A 16,615-nucleotide genomic window follows, 5' to 3' on the forward strand; every position below is an offset into this window, starting at 1 on the left:
AGTTTTCTGGGAAATGCTACTTTTAAATATATATTTTATGTCTAACTTTAGAGACTTTAATCTTTTAAAAGTTTAAAATGTAATTATTCTTAATGTCTGTTTCAAAGTGTTTTCAGTCGTTGGAGAAAATCCGTCCAGAAAAGCCTACGCTGTGAAGCATGATGATGCATGTTCAGTGACTCCGCCTCCTCTCTGACTGTGCAGGGTCAGTTGTTCTGTGTGATGTGTGACATGCGGGCCTTGTTGGGAGCAGAGCGCCTGAGAAGACAGGAGCTGGCAGAGGCGGAGCTGGAGAAAAGGGAACTGTTGGAGCTCCTTCGAGACATGCAGCCAACCAGGAGTCATCGTCCTGTTGAACAGACATCCAGGGACCAGCATCAGGAAGCTCTGCAAACATCTGGACGGGAGCTGCACACAGAGCCGACACGACACAAGCAGAGGGAGGCGTCTTTGTATGCCTCCAGTCTGTCTCTGCATTCTGCTCATGCCATAAATATATCCGGTCCACCTCCATCACCTCAGCTGGGAGAGGGGACGCGCAAGGGTGGGACCAGGTGCCTGACGCTCGACTGCATCGAGCGGAAGAGTCGGGAGGTGACGGTCATCTGACGAGACCGGACCAGTGGGAGATTAGGCAAACCAGAAAAGATTCATGCTTTATTTTTGTAATATTTGACTAACAGTTCAATAATGAAAACAAGGGGTTTACAGTTGTTCTGTATTTTCTGGAATGCGATTTAATTTATTTTCATCAAATCAGTTTCAATTAACTGTTGAATAAGAGAGAAAAGTAGTCTGCCGTGAGATAAACCATGTGTTTTGTGTAATGCTACAAACTAAAAGAATCTTTTGACTGTAGGCTTATGTAAAAGTGGCTAAACAATAATTACGTTTGTACTCTCCACTGATCAGATCTACAAACACATTGAGTAATGTCGCTTTGATTTTGTATCCCAGAGGTTAAAAAAAAAAAAAAACTACTTCAAGTAACGTTTCCTCATTCGTGATCCATCTGATGCAGAATTGTGTCCTTTGAAAAGGTTTGTTAAATGGTCGAGTGTCCTGAAAAACAACTCAAAGTCTTGGAGGCCAGCTGGCTGAGCTTTTATCTTATCTGTGTCGTACTGTTTGTGGGGGAAATAAAATGTTTTGTCTGCAATAGTCTCCCCGTGACGAGAGGACTGCAGACAGCACTGACAATATAATCTATGACATCAGTGTGGTTCCCTGGAAGTGTTGTAGGTGTCAACGGCATGTACTTGGAGGTTAACTTGTGTTGTACATTATGCCCCCTTTGTCTCACAAATATTTAGTCTGTTAACATTTTCCGTCCTTAGACACAAGGAGCCATCCCTAAATGTTTGAAATGGCCACTTGAGGCTGCACTCGTCTTCTCACACAACATTCTTGGCATGTGCCATGTCATTTTGTCCTTCTAGTGATATTCAGTTGAACATTTGTTCACGTGGCACTTTTTTGACACAATAAGTGCTCTGAAGAAAGCTTGTTTGACAGGTTACCGTAGTTACCGTCTGCATCAGCTCATCGGTTATTTGCTAAAAGTCAGAAGTGTGAGCAAGAGTTACGATGACCTTTATTCTCTGAATACAACTCATGATAACAAAACATAAAACATCAACAGAGTCTTTAAGTCATTGCGACATCATCCACCATGTTTCCATGGAGACGGTATACATAATATCCTGATTGGTCCATATGTTGCCGTGAGAGGCTGCAGTCATTGCCCAGGTGACTTTACCTGGTGAAGGAGCGAACATGTCGGCCCCTCCCACCTCCACTCCCTCCCCCACCACCACCACTGAATTTGCTCGCCTGAGATCCTCTCCCCCCTCCTCCTCCACCTCCTCCACCACCACCACCTCCACCACCTCCACCACCTCCCCCACCTCCTCCTCCTCCTCCACCACCACCACCTCCTCCTCCTCCTCCACCACCTCCTCCAACGCTGCCACCACCTCCTCCTCCACTAAGCCAAGACAGCCCAGCGCCTCCTCTTCCTCTCGGGACTCTGTCCCGTGGAGCCATCCGATATGCGCCTGACAAACAGAGACGGAGGGAAAACACAGAGACAAAAACACAGAGACAAAAACACAGTGTTTTAACCTTAGTGTTTAAAATTCTTCAGTGTTTAGAAATCAACAAAGAGTGTGTGTTGGTATGCGCTCCATACTTGCTGGGAGTTGTCTGGAGGGCAACGGTCCACGTGTGAAGTTGCTCTGGCCTCCGTGCGGTTCACTGTAGGTTCCTCTGTGAGTGACAGCTGGAACTTGGCCGCTCCATGATGAACCACGGCCTCCGTCTCTGCGAGGGTAGTTTCCTACAGCACCAAATACAGGATTTAGCTCCCTCTACTTGCCAATAAGTGTCTCTGAACTGCAGTATGCCCAAATCCAATAATACACACCTTTTACACCATACATACATCTTAACTCAAGGCTCACTAACTAGTTTATTTCAGAAGTTACATCACATCTCGTGCCCAGTTTGCTCAGTTGTCACTTGACCCAAGACTGAATCTTTTAATACACAAATAATCCATACAAGGTATGGGGGGATTATGATGGGATGTGACATTTTGGGGCTGTGCGTCTCCTGCTTTTGACATTCAACAGCTGTTTCCATCTCGTGGTGGCGAGGGTGGACAGATGGAACATCAGGGACCAAGATGGAAATAAGTCCCGGACTTTGTCGGGTTATTCCTGACAACATTATATACGTTTTCTGCTGTATTTGAACGTCAAATTAACTACAAATTAAAGGTGATGACAACTGAACAAACTGATGAAGACTACGAGTTAGAGCTTACGGTCTGGATAAAGTTAGTAAGAGGTTAAGATTTTCTCATCAGGTTTTCAAGGACAAGAATGAACTTTAATGTTCTATATTATCCGTGCAGTCACACATTTCAGTTGCACCAGCAACGATATTCATCAACAACAGAGAAAATCTGAGCATTCTTCATACATATAATGTATTGACTGTAGCTGAAGCTCCAAGTCCTTTAACTACTCTGACCTGGAGGATGGTAAGCACAGGTCTTATCAAGTGGTAATTCAATAGTGTGGCGTGTCTGTGTGTACGTACCTGACAGCAGTACACCTTTAGGTTGTGGGGGAGTGAAAAAGCGAGTCTGGCTGTGGAAGGCGCCTCTGCCTCGGTTACCAGTGAACAGTCCTCTGGTTGGGGGTTTTGGGGAGCTCTTGGGGGGCCGTTTAGGGGGCAAAAGTCCAAGAGGGGTCGTGATGTCTTTAAACTCCGCCGCCACAAAGTCATCAACGTGCATGCTGGGAGGACGGGAGGTGTTCTGTTTGCGCTGGCGGAAGATATCATGGGGTCGACAGAGATTCTGTCCAAACCCTCCTCGACCTCCACGGCCGCGAGGAGCAGCCATTATGTGGGCCCTCTTAGCAGGCTCAATGTAGTCTGATTTACCGCTGCAGAGACAGGCACGGGATGACATTCAGTTGGTTGATTAAAACAAGAATCAAGATGTTAGTTCTCTGCAATGAATACAGAACAAATATATGACATAAAAATGCCACGAAACGCTGTGACTGTACCTCGTGATGAACGTCTCATGCTTGTGTTTGCCCAGTCGGAAGCCTTTTGGAGCCTTCGAATCACCAGGAGAGGAGGGCTCAGACATGAAGGAGCGCTCCAGCTCTACCTTCAGGTCCAGTTCTGGACAACACTCCTGAGCCAGACCCACCAGATCCACCGTCATCTGCCACACAGACAAAGTGGCAATCACAGACATACTGTCCATCCCCATGCACAGACACAGGGCTTTGTAATGGCACATTATTATGTGTAATAAGATTCAACAATCACATTTCTGTCTTCATGGGTGTGTAATTAATCATCAAAATACATTTAAAGTCCCATCAACGACGCATCAAACTTCCATTAAGTTGCAGTGAAGTTGAGAGGAAGATAAATATGAATCGGTGTCTTCCATTTGTAAATGCCTCTGGTTCAAACCAGTTTCTCTCACTAGGAGTTATTCTAGTCTGCAGTAAGCACATTATAACATTCTTGCTGCCAATACGTTGACTTATTACTACCGATACTACAATCTGAAATCTAACTTTTGCCAGGGTGCCTTGAAAGTGCATGTCCACATAAACACTTACCATATCAAGGTCAGCTTCAATGTCATCAGTTTGTAAGGGAGAGAACCACAGAGTCTTCAGCTGCTCATCCAGAGATTCAGACAGAATGAACACCGTCCTACAGAGGAATGATATATTATGATCACATCCAGTTGGCTCCTCTCACTTAACAATTAATCAAAAATATAAGTACATTATCTTTAATAGGTTTAGTTCTAGTTCAGAGAGCATATAGTACGTATATATGTAGTGCATATAACTTGTGTTCACAACATTGGGTTATGAATATTAGGTAATCTTTCTGTCTGGTACATTTCCCTGGCTGGAATGGTAAGTGCTTCCTTGCGATTGATGACTGAATTTACACAGAGGATGAAAAGGTTGCTAGAGAAAAACTAACGTGATGCAAGTCATTTGGTTTTATCCGAGGACTGCACCTGTGATTAAACTGGGCCCCGAGCGCCTCGGGCGCTGGCAGAGTGGGCTCAGTGTCAGCTGCAGGAGGTGCGTCTGTGGCCGTCTCCAGCGTCTGCCTCAGAACAATCACGGTCTCCAACATCGTCTCCAATGAATCATCTTCCTTACACAGTTTCTACAGACAGAGTTACAGAGTTTGTTAAATGCCAAGGCAGCGTCAACAATGACTTTTCAAAAACTGTACACAAGTGCAACAATTGTACCGTGATCTGTTTCTCTAAAGTAGGGAGTGGATGGGATTCAGACTCCTCCCATTGCAGTAGAGCTCTCATCTCAAAGCCAGTGAGCAACCGGGGGGGAACGAAGACAGGCTCCTCGCCGGACCCCTGTGGCTCATCTACACACTGGATTACAACAGAGAGACCCAACAATAAAATCCAACTATCACATACAATGTTCAAAAGTCTTGCACAGTTAGTTATTTAGACGCCCCTCCCACATCCCTACGAATTCAGGCTTTACACACTTTTTAGGATAAACATAAGCATGAAAACTTGAGAAATCAGCTGTAGCAAGCTTTAAAGATCCAACTGCTTCCAACAAACATTTTATATTTTCTAAAGTTTGACAGCATGTATACTCGTGGTACAAATGTACCAAATGTACAATGTGAAACCAGCCAATAAAACCAGGTACTGACCATAGTTTCTGTGTTGAGGATCTGTCTCAGGAAGTCAAGAAGAGCCGACAGCAGATCTGCCGAGTCCTTGTTGAAGGCCAACACCAATCTCTTCAACAGGGAGCATAGACCAGTGGCATACTTCTTCAGAGCTCTGAAACAGAGATTAAGTAATTTAGTCAACGTCTTGTTTGACGAAGAAGGGGACCCTATGCCTGGTAGAAAAAGAAGAGGTTATAAGGAAAGACAGTGGTAAATGCCAAGAAACAAGAATAAGTTGTCACTTACACTTTGAGGTGGTAGAGTCCAAAGTCGTGCTCGGTGAGGAATGTCAAAGTCCTGATACAGGTGAGGAGGAGTGGGATACTGCTCTCTGAATTCCCCAAAACCTCCAACAAGGCATTGCACACCAAGGGCATCATCTCACGCCCTGGAAGTGCATTGGCCAGCTGCTCAGCCTCTGACCCACAGTTTTCACCGGGTGGAGAAACCACCAGAGAAATATCCTGGTGAAAATGGAGATTCATATATTTTTAGACTTTGCCTTTTCTTCCTTCAGGACTTGTTTACAAATGTGGTTTGACTTCATATACTGCTTACCTGGTCACACAGTGACTGTAATATTGTCCCCACTAGTTCGCTGCATTGCTGCTGCGGTAAGGAGTGGTCAGCTGGAGGAACCAACAAAGCAAGCAGCAAGGGGAACAGGTCGGCCAGTTGCTCATCTCCGGACACGGACCCGGACAGAAGGTGCAGTGCTGCGCTCTTACAAGCTTTCTGTGACACCAGAGCATCCGTCAAAGAAAGCAGACGCAGGACCTGGCCCCAGCACACGGCTTTGCCCTCCGCCCTGCAGTTGGCACGTCGCATACACTTAAAATACAATTCAGAGCATAAACACAAACAACCGAGTATCTGTGTTCTTCACTCACGGCTGCAGCTCCTCCAGCAGCAGCTCCAACAGGGTCTTCTTGATGAGTAGTGCTGTGGGTGAAGACAGGTCCGCCAGCTGAACACACAGTCTCCTCAGCATGGCCAGGAGGGGAGGGCAGCTAGTGGCGCACACACACCTCAACGCCTCGGAAAGCACTTTCCACTGAGCCCGTATGTGCATGCTCCACAGCTTCCTTGTGTTTAAGGCTACAGCCACATCTTGGACTGATATCAACTACAGAGCCAAAGGTCCATGAATGTTTATCATTTTCAATCATCAGATGGTGAAATTAAGTACAGGGCAGATGGGGGACCAGTAGTTACCTGAGTGCTCTGCATGGGCAGTGGAAGAGGTAGGAGCTCAGACATCAACGTCAAACCAGAGAACAGACCTTCTGGAGCTTTCAGCAGTGAGCCCAAAACCTCCTTTAGCATCAGAGACCATGTGTTACTGGCCAGAGTCTCTTCTGTATGAGTCACCTAGAACAAAACCCACAAATTGATGAAGAATGAGACTTTTTGCTCAATATTTCTTGGCTTAACAAAACATGCCTTTACATTATCTCACTCACACACCTTTTCATTAACACCCTGCGTGAAGGTGAGCAGCACGTCAACGATGAGCGCCTGCACTCGAGTCTCCTCTCCGTCTAGGCGTCCAGATGCAGGGATGGAGCAGACTATCATGTGGAGCGTCACCAACACACTGGCCACGCGAGTGTCCCTGAATTGGAAAGCGCCCCCGCGTAGCAGCTCCATCAGCATGGTGCGCAGCAGTCGCAGTGTGCTGATGCATATACTAAGGATCATGCAGCGCTGTGGCGTGGGGCCCATGTGTCCGTGCACACGCCATGGCTGCAGCAACGTGCTGCACAGCTTCTGTAAGACTCGCACACACATATCCAGACCCTCGCCGGAAAACAGCTGGACCCCTGCAAGACTCCACTTAAGATCCCTCTGCTGACCTGTAGAGAGGAGGAAAACATGGTGAAAAACAGTTGTCTCTTCTGTTACTGTTGCAGTCAAAAATCAATGAACATGGTGATCAGTTTTACATCTTAAAGACCAGGAGTAGCTACGAGTGCACATGGCTGCCAATTGTCCCTCCACTAATCTATAAGGGGAGCGATATTCTGCATTTATTGGCAGATTATCGCTGTGCCAGCAAAGAAGAGGATGACTGCAAGCTGCTAAACATGGATGCAAACAATACAGGTAAAGAATACCTATTGAACAGGTTTTATTAGACCTCAACGACACCACAGTCGACTTTGGTGAGCAACACTAAACAATTTTTAAATGCTTGCAGGAGAAAGCCAGAGAGCATGAATAATAATATATATATTTCAACTTTCCAGTTAAAAGAAGTCAATGTAACCACTGAAAAAGTATTTTGTATTCAACAGCTGGACTATTACAGAAATCACATTTGGTGTCTTTACCCTCTACAGCAGGTGGGGGGCAGGCGATGTGACAAAGGACCCTGAGAGCAGTGACTTGTCCAGTTCCCTCAGCAGTCAACACATTTTCCAAATTCTGAAGTCAAGAGAAGAAATATTTAAAATGAAATATAGCGCTGTTATTTGCATAAAGCGTGACTTAAATATGCTACTCAGCATGTATACGTTTGAGCAGTCAGACTTGTCGGTGAAGCTCTGCATTTCAAAGAGATATATACTGCATTTCTGTTGGCTTCGAGGTACAAAAGGTAGATGAAAACACATAGTGGAGTGCGTGACTCAAAGACAGACTTCTTGTTTTGGTACATACGTTTCAGAATATACCAGCATGGTTATAAGTGGTGGCAGCATTGTACCGTTTTCCTCTGATAATAATATTGAATAAGATCAAATACTCTTGATTAAATAAAACAAATGAACCTGCATGCAAGAAAGGATCAGAGACCTTGATTCCTTGAAGAATTAATGGACTCTCTGAATCAAATGTTATAGACAAATCATTGGCAGCCACCCAAACACTGCCAACTGAAGAGATGTATTACTCACTGAATACGACTCAGGAGTTATTAGGACAGGCTGTCGGTAATGTGGCAACATGAAAGCTCAAACCGTTATTAGAAAATAAAATGTATGGAAATGTGTCTCCACTTCAGCAGTTTGTATATTGAGGTCGAGACCTGTACCTGTTTGATGTATTCGATGAGTGTAGGAATGCTGCCAATCTCAAAGCGAAGTTTTTCCAGAGGTTCAAGCCATTTGCCGAGCTCTGAGGAACACAGGAAGAACAAAACGATAATAAAAACACAAAGTGGCGAATATGTCATGATGGTTTCATGCAACACTAAGAGTATCTACCCTGTAACTTGGCATTGGTCTCATCAGCCTTGGCGATGGCGAGTAGAGGGGCAGCATATTGTTCCATCATCCGCAGTTCATTAGAGCTCTGCACTACCAGTAACACCAGCATACAGGCATAATTATACGTCACTGATTTGCGAGCTTTGGCCTCACTTAAAGAAAAGAAGACAACAAAGTCGTCAGTACACAGGGGCCTGAAGCCATACAGAAAGAGACAAGAAGAAAACGGTTGTACCCTTGTGCGTCCCTGCTGTGGTGCTGGAGCAGAGTGATCAGGCACGACAGGTTGTTGTCCAGGCTGAGGATGTGGGCCACTGCACTGCGACCAGTCTGTGTGAAGGTCATTAAGTAGAGCGCATGGAGCATTCCCAGCACTTCTGCATTGTCACCTTCGTCGAGCCCAGCTCCCCCCTCTCCTCCTGCAGCCACATGGCTCATGAGCTCTGAGACACCTTGCAGAGCATGCAGCGACTGCATTAGCCACACGCCGAAGCCCTCCTCACCAAACCCTGGCCCCGACACACTTCCCTCTCCCACCGTGAAGGTGGTCTCCTCGCTCTCTGCTTCTGCCATCGATGCCAGGAGACGCAGCAGCAGGTTGGTGGGAGTGGGCTGGGCGAGGAGGAAGAGCAGACCGGACTGGGTGAGCGACAGGAAGCGTAGGAGCTCTCGAACAGCTAGGGTGACACCTAAGTGACCAGATGCTGCAGCCACTGACAACACCGCTGCGGTGCTCTCCAGGAAGTGGCACGCATGCATATACCTGGGAAAGAAGACAATTGCATTATTAATGCATTATTACAAATCCAAAGTACACATAGTGTTATATAGTGAGGTTTTGGGTCATACGTGTTTAAGCGTACCGATACAGTGTTGGGTAAGGATCGTCTCTTTCCTGTGGTCCTGTTATTCTAGCAGTAGTAGGGAAGGCTTTCCCAGGGGGCTGCACCATGCAGTAAGGGGCCGTCTCTAGCAGGTGATGCAACTCCTCCAAAACCCCTGCCAGCCTATCAAGCTCTGCCTCGCTCACAGGAGAGGAGCTCAGCGATGGTTCCTCCTCCATGGGGATGTCAGCGTCATCCATCTCCTCCTGAGAATGAGTCAGTCGTGATAATCAGACAGAATTCAGTTAGTATCATGTGTGAGAGAATGAGTGTGTGTACCTGCTGGGGTTCACTCCACGCTGCTGCTGCACGTTGCAGGTCAACCAGAATCTCGTACATGTGGCTTTTCTGCAATATGGTGTTCCCAGCTGTTATGACCCTCACTGTTTCTTCACGCAGGAACAGCTGGACTAAACGCTGTAAAAGACATACAGATAGTCAGATATTAAGAAGGGAAAAAAATATCATGTTACTCAACTTTGCTGCTGTAATGCGGTAAATGTCCTCACTGCGGGACTAAAAAAGGATTATCTTATCTTAACTAGTCAGTGTTTTATGTGAAGGTAAAGGGTAGGCAGATCAGTGAGAGTCTGTGAGGCAGACTGTAACTATTCCTATTCTCGAGAGCAGAAATATAGAAGAGAATCTGTATATAATATCAAAAGTGTTGATGAAGAGAAAATGTTTAAGTTAGTATACTTTGTGATGCTGACCTGATAGCCACTCTTCTCTGACCCTCCCGTATGGAGGAAAGCCTCGGCGCCGGCAGGAGCGCTGGTCAGAGCCCCAAGAGCTCTCAGGATATTCAGCTTCAGTGTGGAGGAGACATGGTCAGCTTGGACTAACTCCAGCATCACACCCAAGGCCCCTTCACGCAGCAGCACTGAGAGGCCCTGTGGACACTCTGCAATGTGTGATGCTAGCTTGGCACCGGCTTTCAATTGTCTGAGATTAAGGGCAATGGGTTGTGTGAGAGCAATCTCCATACTCAGAGCTTGGAGCGCCCATTTGACTAAAACTCCAACATGTTCCTCTATCTCGCCTTCTCCTCGTTTGATTAAATATGCCAGCCCTTTGGCCAGAAGTGCAGGTGCCTGTTCCAGAGCAGTAACCCAGCGGGCATCTCTGTCATCGCCAATACTAGCGAGTAGTTCTTTCAGCTGGCGGACAGCCTCAGCCTCCTCTCCACCTGCGGGTGCTTCCGTTCCACCAGGGTCCCTGGGCTCCTCCACACTGGCTTTCTCAAACTGGGTATCGAAGCGGGTCTTGTATGGAGGGATGAAGTAGAGCAGGGGCCTGAGTTCTCTCTCATACGGGTCAAACTGGACAGGTGGGACTGATGCCAGGTCCTCAGGAGTGTAGTCCATGTCAAATGTGGGCAACTTGAAGCTACCATTATCCAGATCGTCCTCATCGCTGGAAATCTGCTCATAACCGTCATCACCTGAGAGGGAGGAGAAATCTATTATGGACAAGATACTTATGAGTCTTCAACAATTCATAAAATGTCTGTGTAGAAATGAATAACAATGAGGCCAGCGATATAAATATATGTATATTCTCTTGCTAATTTATAAATTCACAGCCAAACTTACTCGCACATAGCGGCATCACTCCAAACATGCTCGGTTCGTTTGACAGGCAGGATGTGACCACAGCACAAGCATCAGCCCTGGCTGTGAGGATGTGTTGGTAGACCTTCACATGGCAGCTTATGAATGTTGATCATAAACCCCCACAGTATGGGGGGGGGGGGGGGGGTCTAACTAAGAGTTTGTAGCACCCAGCGGATGAAGATGGAGGCAGCATGCCAGAGCCCACGCCCGCTCTCCAACTGTCACTCTGTCCCAAATGGACCCTGCACCCGTGGCCCCGAGGGAGTCTGATGAGTTTGCAGTACCAAGGGGTTCAGGGCCGGGCATCCATTTGGGATTGCAGATCATCCTACTCTCACAAAATAACTCCCCTACCTTCCTCCATCTCCTCCTCCTCACCCTCATCTTCCTCCTCCACTTCTTCGTCCTCTTCCGGAACACTTCCCTCGGTCCGTGCATCTTCTTCCACCTCTTGCTCCTCCTCCTCTTCCTCCTCATCCCCTTCCTCCTCTTGTTCAGCATCCGAGTATGTTTCCTCAGCAGGCAGGGACCTCTCAGGGGACACAGCCTCCAGGTAGTCTTCCCGGCCCTCGCTTGGCTCATCTTTGACCACTCCGACTGTAAATGGCACAAAGGACACCGGCACACATTTCACCTTTTATACCCACAGGTCACATACGAACATGAAAAATATCTCGATAAGTAAAAGCCTGCTTATGAAAAACAGCTTCAGGATCACACCTGTGTTTTTATATGTTTAACACAATGCCAGCCTATCAGCATGCAACACAGTGACCATGTTGTGCCCTTTACCTGTATAAGAACACTTCGTCAGCATTTTCAAATACACCAAAAATCATAATACCATGCAACAAAGAGGTACTTGATTTGATCAAAAATACTAATAACCTTGATTATAAACCAATTCTAGTGTAAACAGATTGAAGAGAAATGGGATCAAACATCCAAAATGATAAAAGTATTAACCTGATATATGCTTAAACAACAGCAGTGTCTCTGTTATTGTGGATCAACAATGGCAGATATAATGTGACCGATGTGTGCGGTTCTTACCCGTCACTTGGACCTGCTCTTCATCATCATCATCCGGGGGCGGAGGCCCAGGTGGAGTGCGAGGCCCTCTGGGGGCTGGTCTGGGTGGGCTACCATTGTACTGGTCATCTTTTTCCCACTCTAAAAACAAACAGTAGATTGAAATGTTAACAAGCACATAAGATGAAACAACAGAGCATGTTACTTGTTTAGGTTTCAGAAAGTGACCACAGCACCAGGTAGTTTTTGTTTAATAAAGAGCACCTTGTTTAACGACCCGCTTGGGCCCGCTTGGCTGTTGTGGTGGTGGGGGTGGAGGAGGAGGGGGCGAGGATTGGTCATGTCCATGTGAACGCTCTGCTGTCCCGTAAACTGCTATAGTCAGGCTGGTGTACCAGCCACGAAGCACCAGGCCGTCTGTGTTCACCTGCATGCAAAATAGTGATTTAGTTATTCACAAATCAACAACAAAAACAGAAATCATCTTCTTTCTGGACGGACATTTATTTACCTTTCCACTGGGTCTGAACACAATGGACTTGTTCTCATCATACTCCAGACTGATGGCAGAAAGCAACACAGGGAAGATTAAAAACATCAGTGTAAATATACACGAGAGAAATTCTTGAACGGTTTAGGAGCAATCAGATAACTGAATAATCTGCCATGTCACCCAGTTGAATCTAAGAGTTGTTGAGCCCTACCAGTACCCTGAAAAGGGGTGTACATATCGTTGTCCTATTACTTGTACTCTTTGCAATGACAATAAAGTTAAATCTAAATATATGCCAAAAAAACACAGTTGTGCTGTGCGACATTCTTTTTTCTTGTGAGTTACCAGGCATTTTCAAACTTCTGCAAATAATATTTAGATTAAACAACTTGAAAATGGATTACATCTTTGGTTGAACTGGTCATAGATAATTATTTCTGGGACCAAATATCATCCAGCAAATTGAGTTATCATAAACTAGGGCTAGGAGCCACTGTCAGGTCATACAAAAACACCCACACTCTGTGACTTTGTGTCACCAGAAGGCAAAACGCCATGAAAAATGTATCTTCAAAATGTTAAAAAGCAAACCTGCCTTATCATGGTTGTCTAGATCATTTATATCCTGATGATCACTTATACTGACAAGAAGGATTCTTGTCCACAAACATTTCAGTAATTTTTTTTTGACATTTGGAAGACACTTAAAATAGCAACCAGACCAGTTAACCCAGCAGAGATAATAACCTGGGTGTGTCGTATTTACAGTGTTCAAAAAATCTTACGCAATAGACACCTCTCAATACAAGTGAATGCTCTGGTGCTACTGTTCACACCGCTCATTATAAAAGGTAGAATAAAAATGTTGGACTCAATCATTCCACGTAAAAGTTGTGTGTCAGTTTCAGCTACTTTATGGGTGAGGTTGAGTTTCTGGAGAGACCAGTTTGCCAGCACGGGAACAAAGAGACACGACTGTGTGGGTGCAGGTGCACACACGCACTCACCACTGTGTGAGAACCGGGCTCAGACGCTACCATGACTGGTTCTACAGGTGAGATAGACATCTGCACCGTGAGCTCATTTAGGACTTCATCAGGAAATACAGAGATGGAGGAGAGGTTGGAAGTAACACAGAAACAAAAGGGTTAGAGTAAAATTCATTCTGACCTGCCCAGTCTATGGAATGCGGCGTTGTTGGGTTTGGTGACATTATTAAAGAAGAGCTCTAACTGGAAGGCATGGGGCGACGTCTCTCTGGAAACACAGAAACACACACATTAATGTTGCAATCATGACTCAGTCCCCTTTTATCCAGAGAATGTTCAGAGTATTAAGTTAAACATCAACATAGGGGTCGTCAACTGTTTTGACAATATTGAGCGAGTGGCCACGTTATTAGGTACACCTGTCTAATCTACTGCAATGCAACTCCAACGGCTCTGCCATAAATCCTATCTTTTATTCATAATGTTCAGGATTTCTTGATACTACTGAACATTTGGAGACTGCAGTTTATGTTTCTTATTGTGATCCTATGGGTGATGTTGTACTAGACTGCATCACTGAGAGAGCAGTTTAAATTGTTTTGTCCTGATTCACAAAAGAGGGGGAAGAATATGAGCAGCACTAACTACGACCTCTATGGCAGTGTCAACAAAAGGCTAACACATACAGGTATCTTAAAAGACTCAGAATACTTTTTGGCCAAACAGTTGTATTTGTCTGCATTGGAGTGTACAGGTGTACCCAATAACTAGCACAACAAACATGTCTATTATGATAAAATATTTGTTTATTTAAATTAGACAAAACAGACATAATCAGCTTCACAGCCGATTTTGACTCAATTCACTTGATTAGAACTGTATATTAATACTGCGACATATGACAGAAACCCTCATAGATGATTTTATTCACATGGTACACCTCTACACATAGCCCTAAGCCCATTCGTTTAGATAAATTATGTCACACATACTGAACAGGCTCAGTGGGAATCAGAGCTCCACAACAATGGAGCTCAGGTTTCAAACTACTTTTCTACAGGCACACACTTACAGCTCAGGTATCTGTTGCAAACACACACATCTCCGGAGGCGATCTATCATTGGCAACGAGGTTAAGGATTTCCTGCAACAAGGGATGATACATCCAACTACTCTCTGTCTCTGATACCTCAAGTGTGGGTATCTGTATTTATTTTGAATAGGTCATGTTATAATCTAATATAGTTAAAAAGAAATTATACTGAGTGGAAGGAACGATTTATTGCACGGTGTCCTTATTAAACTCCATTTAATGGAGCGGCTGTAGCTCAGTGGGGTCAGGGGGTCGTCCTGCAACCCCAAGGCTGTCGGTTCGATCCCCGCTCTCCCCATTAGTTGCAAGTCGAAGTGTCGTTGAGCAAGGCACTGAACCACCAGTTGCTTCCCAGGCTCATCACTGCAGCCCACTGCTCCTTGATAACTAAGGATGGGTTAAATGCCGAGAACACATTTCGTTGCATGTTTACCTGTACTCTGTGCAATGACAATAGATTGAATCCAATCCAATCCAATTTGATGGCTGTAGGTGGATCTAAAAAAATCTGTCAATTTACCGTATTAGTTTGAGATTGCAAGACTGCTCTTACCCAAATGCTCTGCTGTCTGGTATGTTGCTGTGTGCTTTGATCCCTGGAGGAATGACCCTCACTTCTGTGATCAGAACCCCGCAAGGAAACCGCACCACATCCACGTTGGTTAACTGAAGTGCATTGAACATCATCGTTAATACATCGTAAACGTCTTCACTAAATACACACACTAAAACTACGACAACAGACTAGATGGTAACGATGGTTACGGTTAGCATTAGCCATGAAGCTGACGAATAAACCAAATGCGCAAGTGTGCAAAAAAAAAATCGGCGTGTCGTTTTGTGATGAGGTAAACACACTGACATTTACCCAATATATTAAATATAACAATGTGTACATTCAGTCAAGAATAAAAGCTGTGAATTTGAATGTTATCGCGACACAACCGCCCGTGTTAGCGATGTTGACATCGTTAGCTTGAAGTTTAGCATCAATCTTTAAACCTTGTAAATAAACGTGATGTGAGGATTTAATGCAGACCGCTCTGTGGTTAGTAGTGAGAGGGTGATTATGCATCAGATAAATTACCTCTGCACTCTGGTGCTTAAACGTATCTATAAAAAGAAGCTCCGTTGTAGTGTCCCCCGCCATCGCTTTCTTGCTCTCCATCGGGCCAAGGGTACACTTCCGGGTTCGCGATCACTTCCGGAGTATGATCAAGCGCGAGCGCTCCGACACAAACGAAACAAATGTACATGTTTATATTAGCCTACTCTAAAGAGAAAATAAAACAAACAATTATGTCTGAATTATTTTACCTGATTAATTGATTTATTTATATTATAATCAGTAATGAGCCTCTGGATAATTGTAATATGTTTGTTGTTAAAGTGAGGGGAAGTAAAAGTCTACAAGAGTAATAACTTTAGGAGTTGTATCGTTATAACATAATTGTGTATACTATAATAACGTGTTCAGGTTTAACTATGAAACAAGGGTGAAAATGGAAGTTGCATTGACCGTCGTAATCGTTTAGTTATAGTTTTTTCAAATGTTGAAATTAAACATTGTAAACGTGTATTTACACTTCAGGCGACATAAATATTCCAGCACTTGATCGTTGTATTCATATGGTAACAGTTCACGCATGCAATATTGTTGTGTGGATTTAATTACATTTTTATAAATACTGTGTTATATTTTGTTTGGGCGCCCCTTATTGTCAATGTACTTTAACCTTTCAACGAGATGTATCATTACTTGTATTGTCCTAATAAAGGCCGGAACCATTTTATCCTTGATACCTTCCGGCTCCGCAAATTGTCCTACAGTAAGATACTTAAAATACTGAAAAGCATTATGCATAAGAATGTACAGATATACTCCATGGTCTGCCACGTCGTAATCAGTAAACCACCTCGAAGAGGGAGGGGGCAGGTAGAGAGTCACGTGGTCACACAGGTAGATGCTCTACAAAAACGATGAACGTTCAGCCATTACTCCGCGATGGTGACTGCGGGAGGCTTCAC

The 16,615-nt window shown here is 44.9% G+C and overlaps 2 protein-coding genes across 3 annotated transcripts in view; one reads left to right on the plus strand and one right to left on the minus strand.

The window, feature by feature from the left end:
* The window catches only part of rnf41l (ring finger protein 41, like), a 4,050-nt gene extending 2,228 nt beyond the window's left edge, over positions 1-1,822 (plus strand). For both annotated transcript variants that reach the window (XM_056443690.1, XM_056443691.1), the window contains one exon: positions 205-1,822. In XM_056443690.1, the coding sequence (XP_056299665.1) occupies positions 205-609 (405 nt within the window). In that variant the 3' untranslated portion in view covers positions 610-1,822. The remainder of the gene's footprint in view (positions 1-204) is intronic.
* On the minus strand, positions 1,543-15,759 carry virma (vir like m6A methyltransferase associated). The gene is made up of 28 exons (XM_056444718.1): positions 15,675-15,759; positions 15,141-15,253; positions 13,676-13,762; positions 12,524-12,572; positions 12,277-12,439; positions 12,034-12,153; positions 11,359-11,577; positions 10,078-10,808; positions 9,644-9,781; positions 9,344-9,570; positions 8,716-9,243; positions 8,478-8,632; positions 8,306-8,388; positions 7,605-7,698; positions 6,739-7,127; positions 6,487-6,642; positions 6,162-6,397; positions 5,830-6,079; positions 5,518-5,735; positions 5,251-5,383; positions 4,814-4,954; positions 4,571-4,725; positions 4,155-4,251; positions 3,582-3,745; positions 3,106-3,455; positions 2,192-2,338; positions 1,971-2,057; positions 1,543-1,556 (listed from the first exon to the last, which is right to left on the minus strand). The coding sequence occupies exons 1-28, from the start codon at positions 15,753-15,755 to the stop codon at positions 1,543-1,545; spliced, it is 5,325 nt and encodes a 1,774-aa protein (XP_056300693.1). The 5' UTR covers positions 15,756-15,759.
* Between the last annotated feature and the right edge of the window lie 856 nt (positions 15,760-16,615).

Source organism: Pseudoliparis swirei, chromosome 22 (genome assembly GCF_029220125.1).
Source record: "Pseudoliparis swirei isolate HS2019 ecotype Mariana Trench chromosome 22, NWPU_hadal_v1, whole genome shotgun sequence".
NCBI classification, from domain to species: Eukaryota; Metazoa; Chordata; class Actinopteri; order Perciformes; family Liparidae; genus Pseudoliparis; species Pseudoliparis swirei.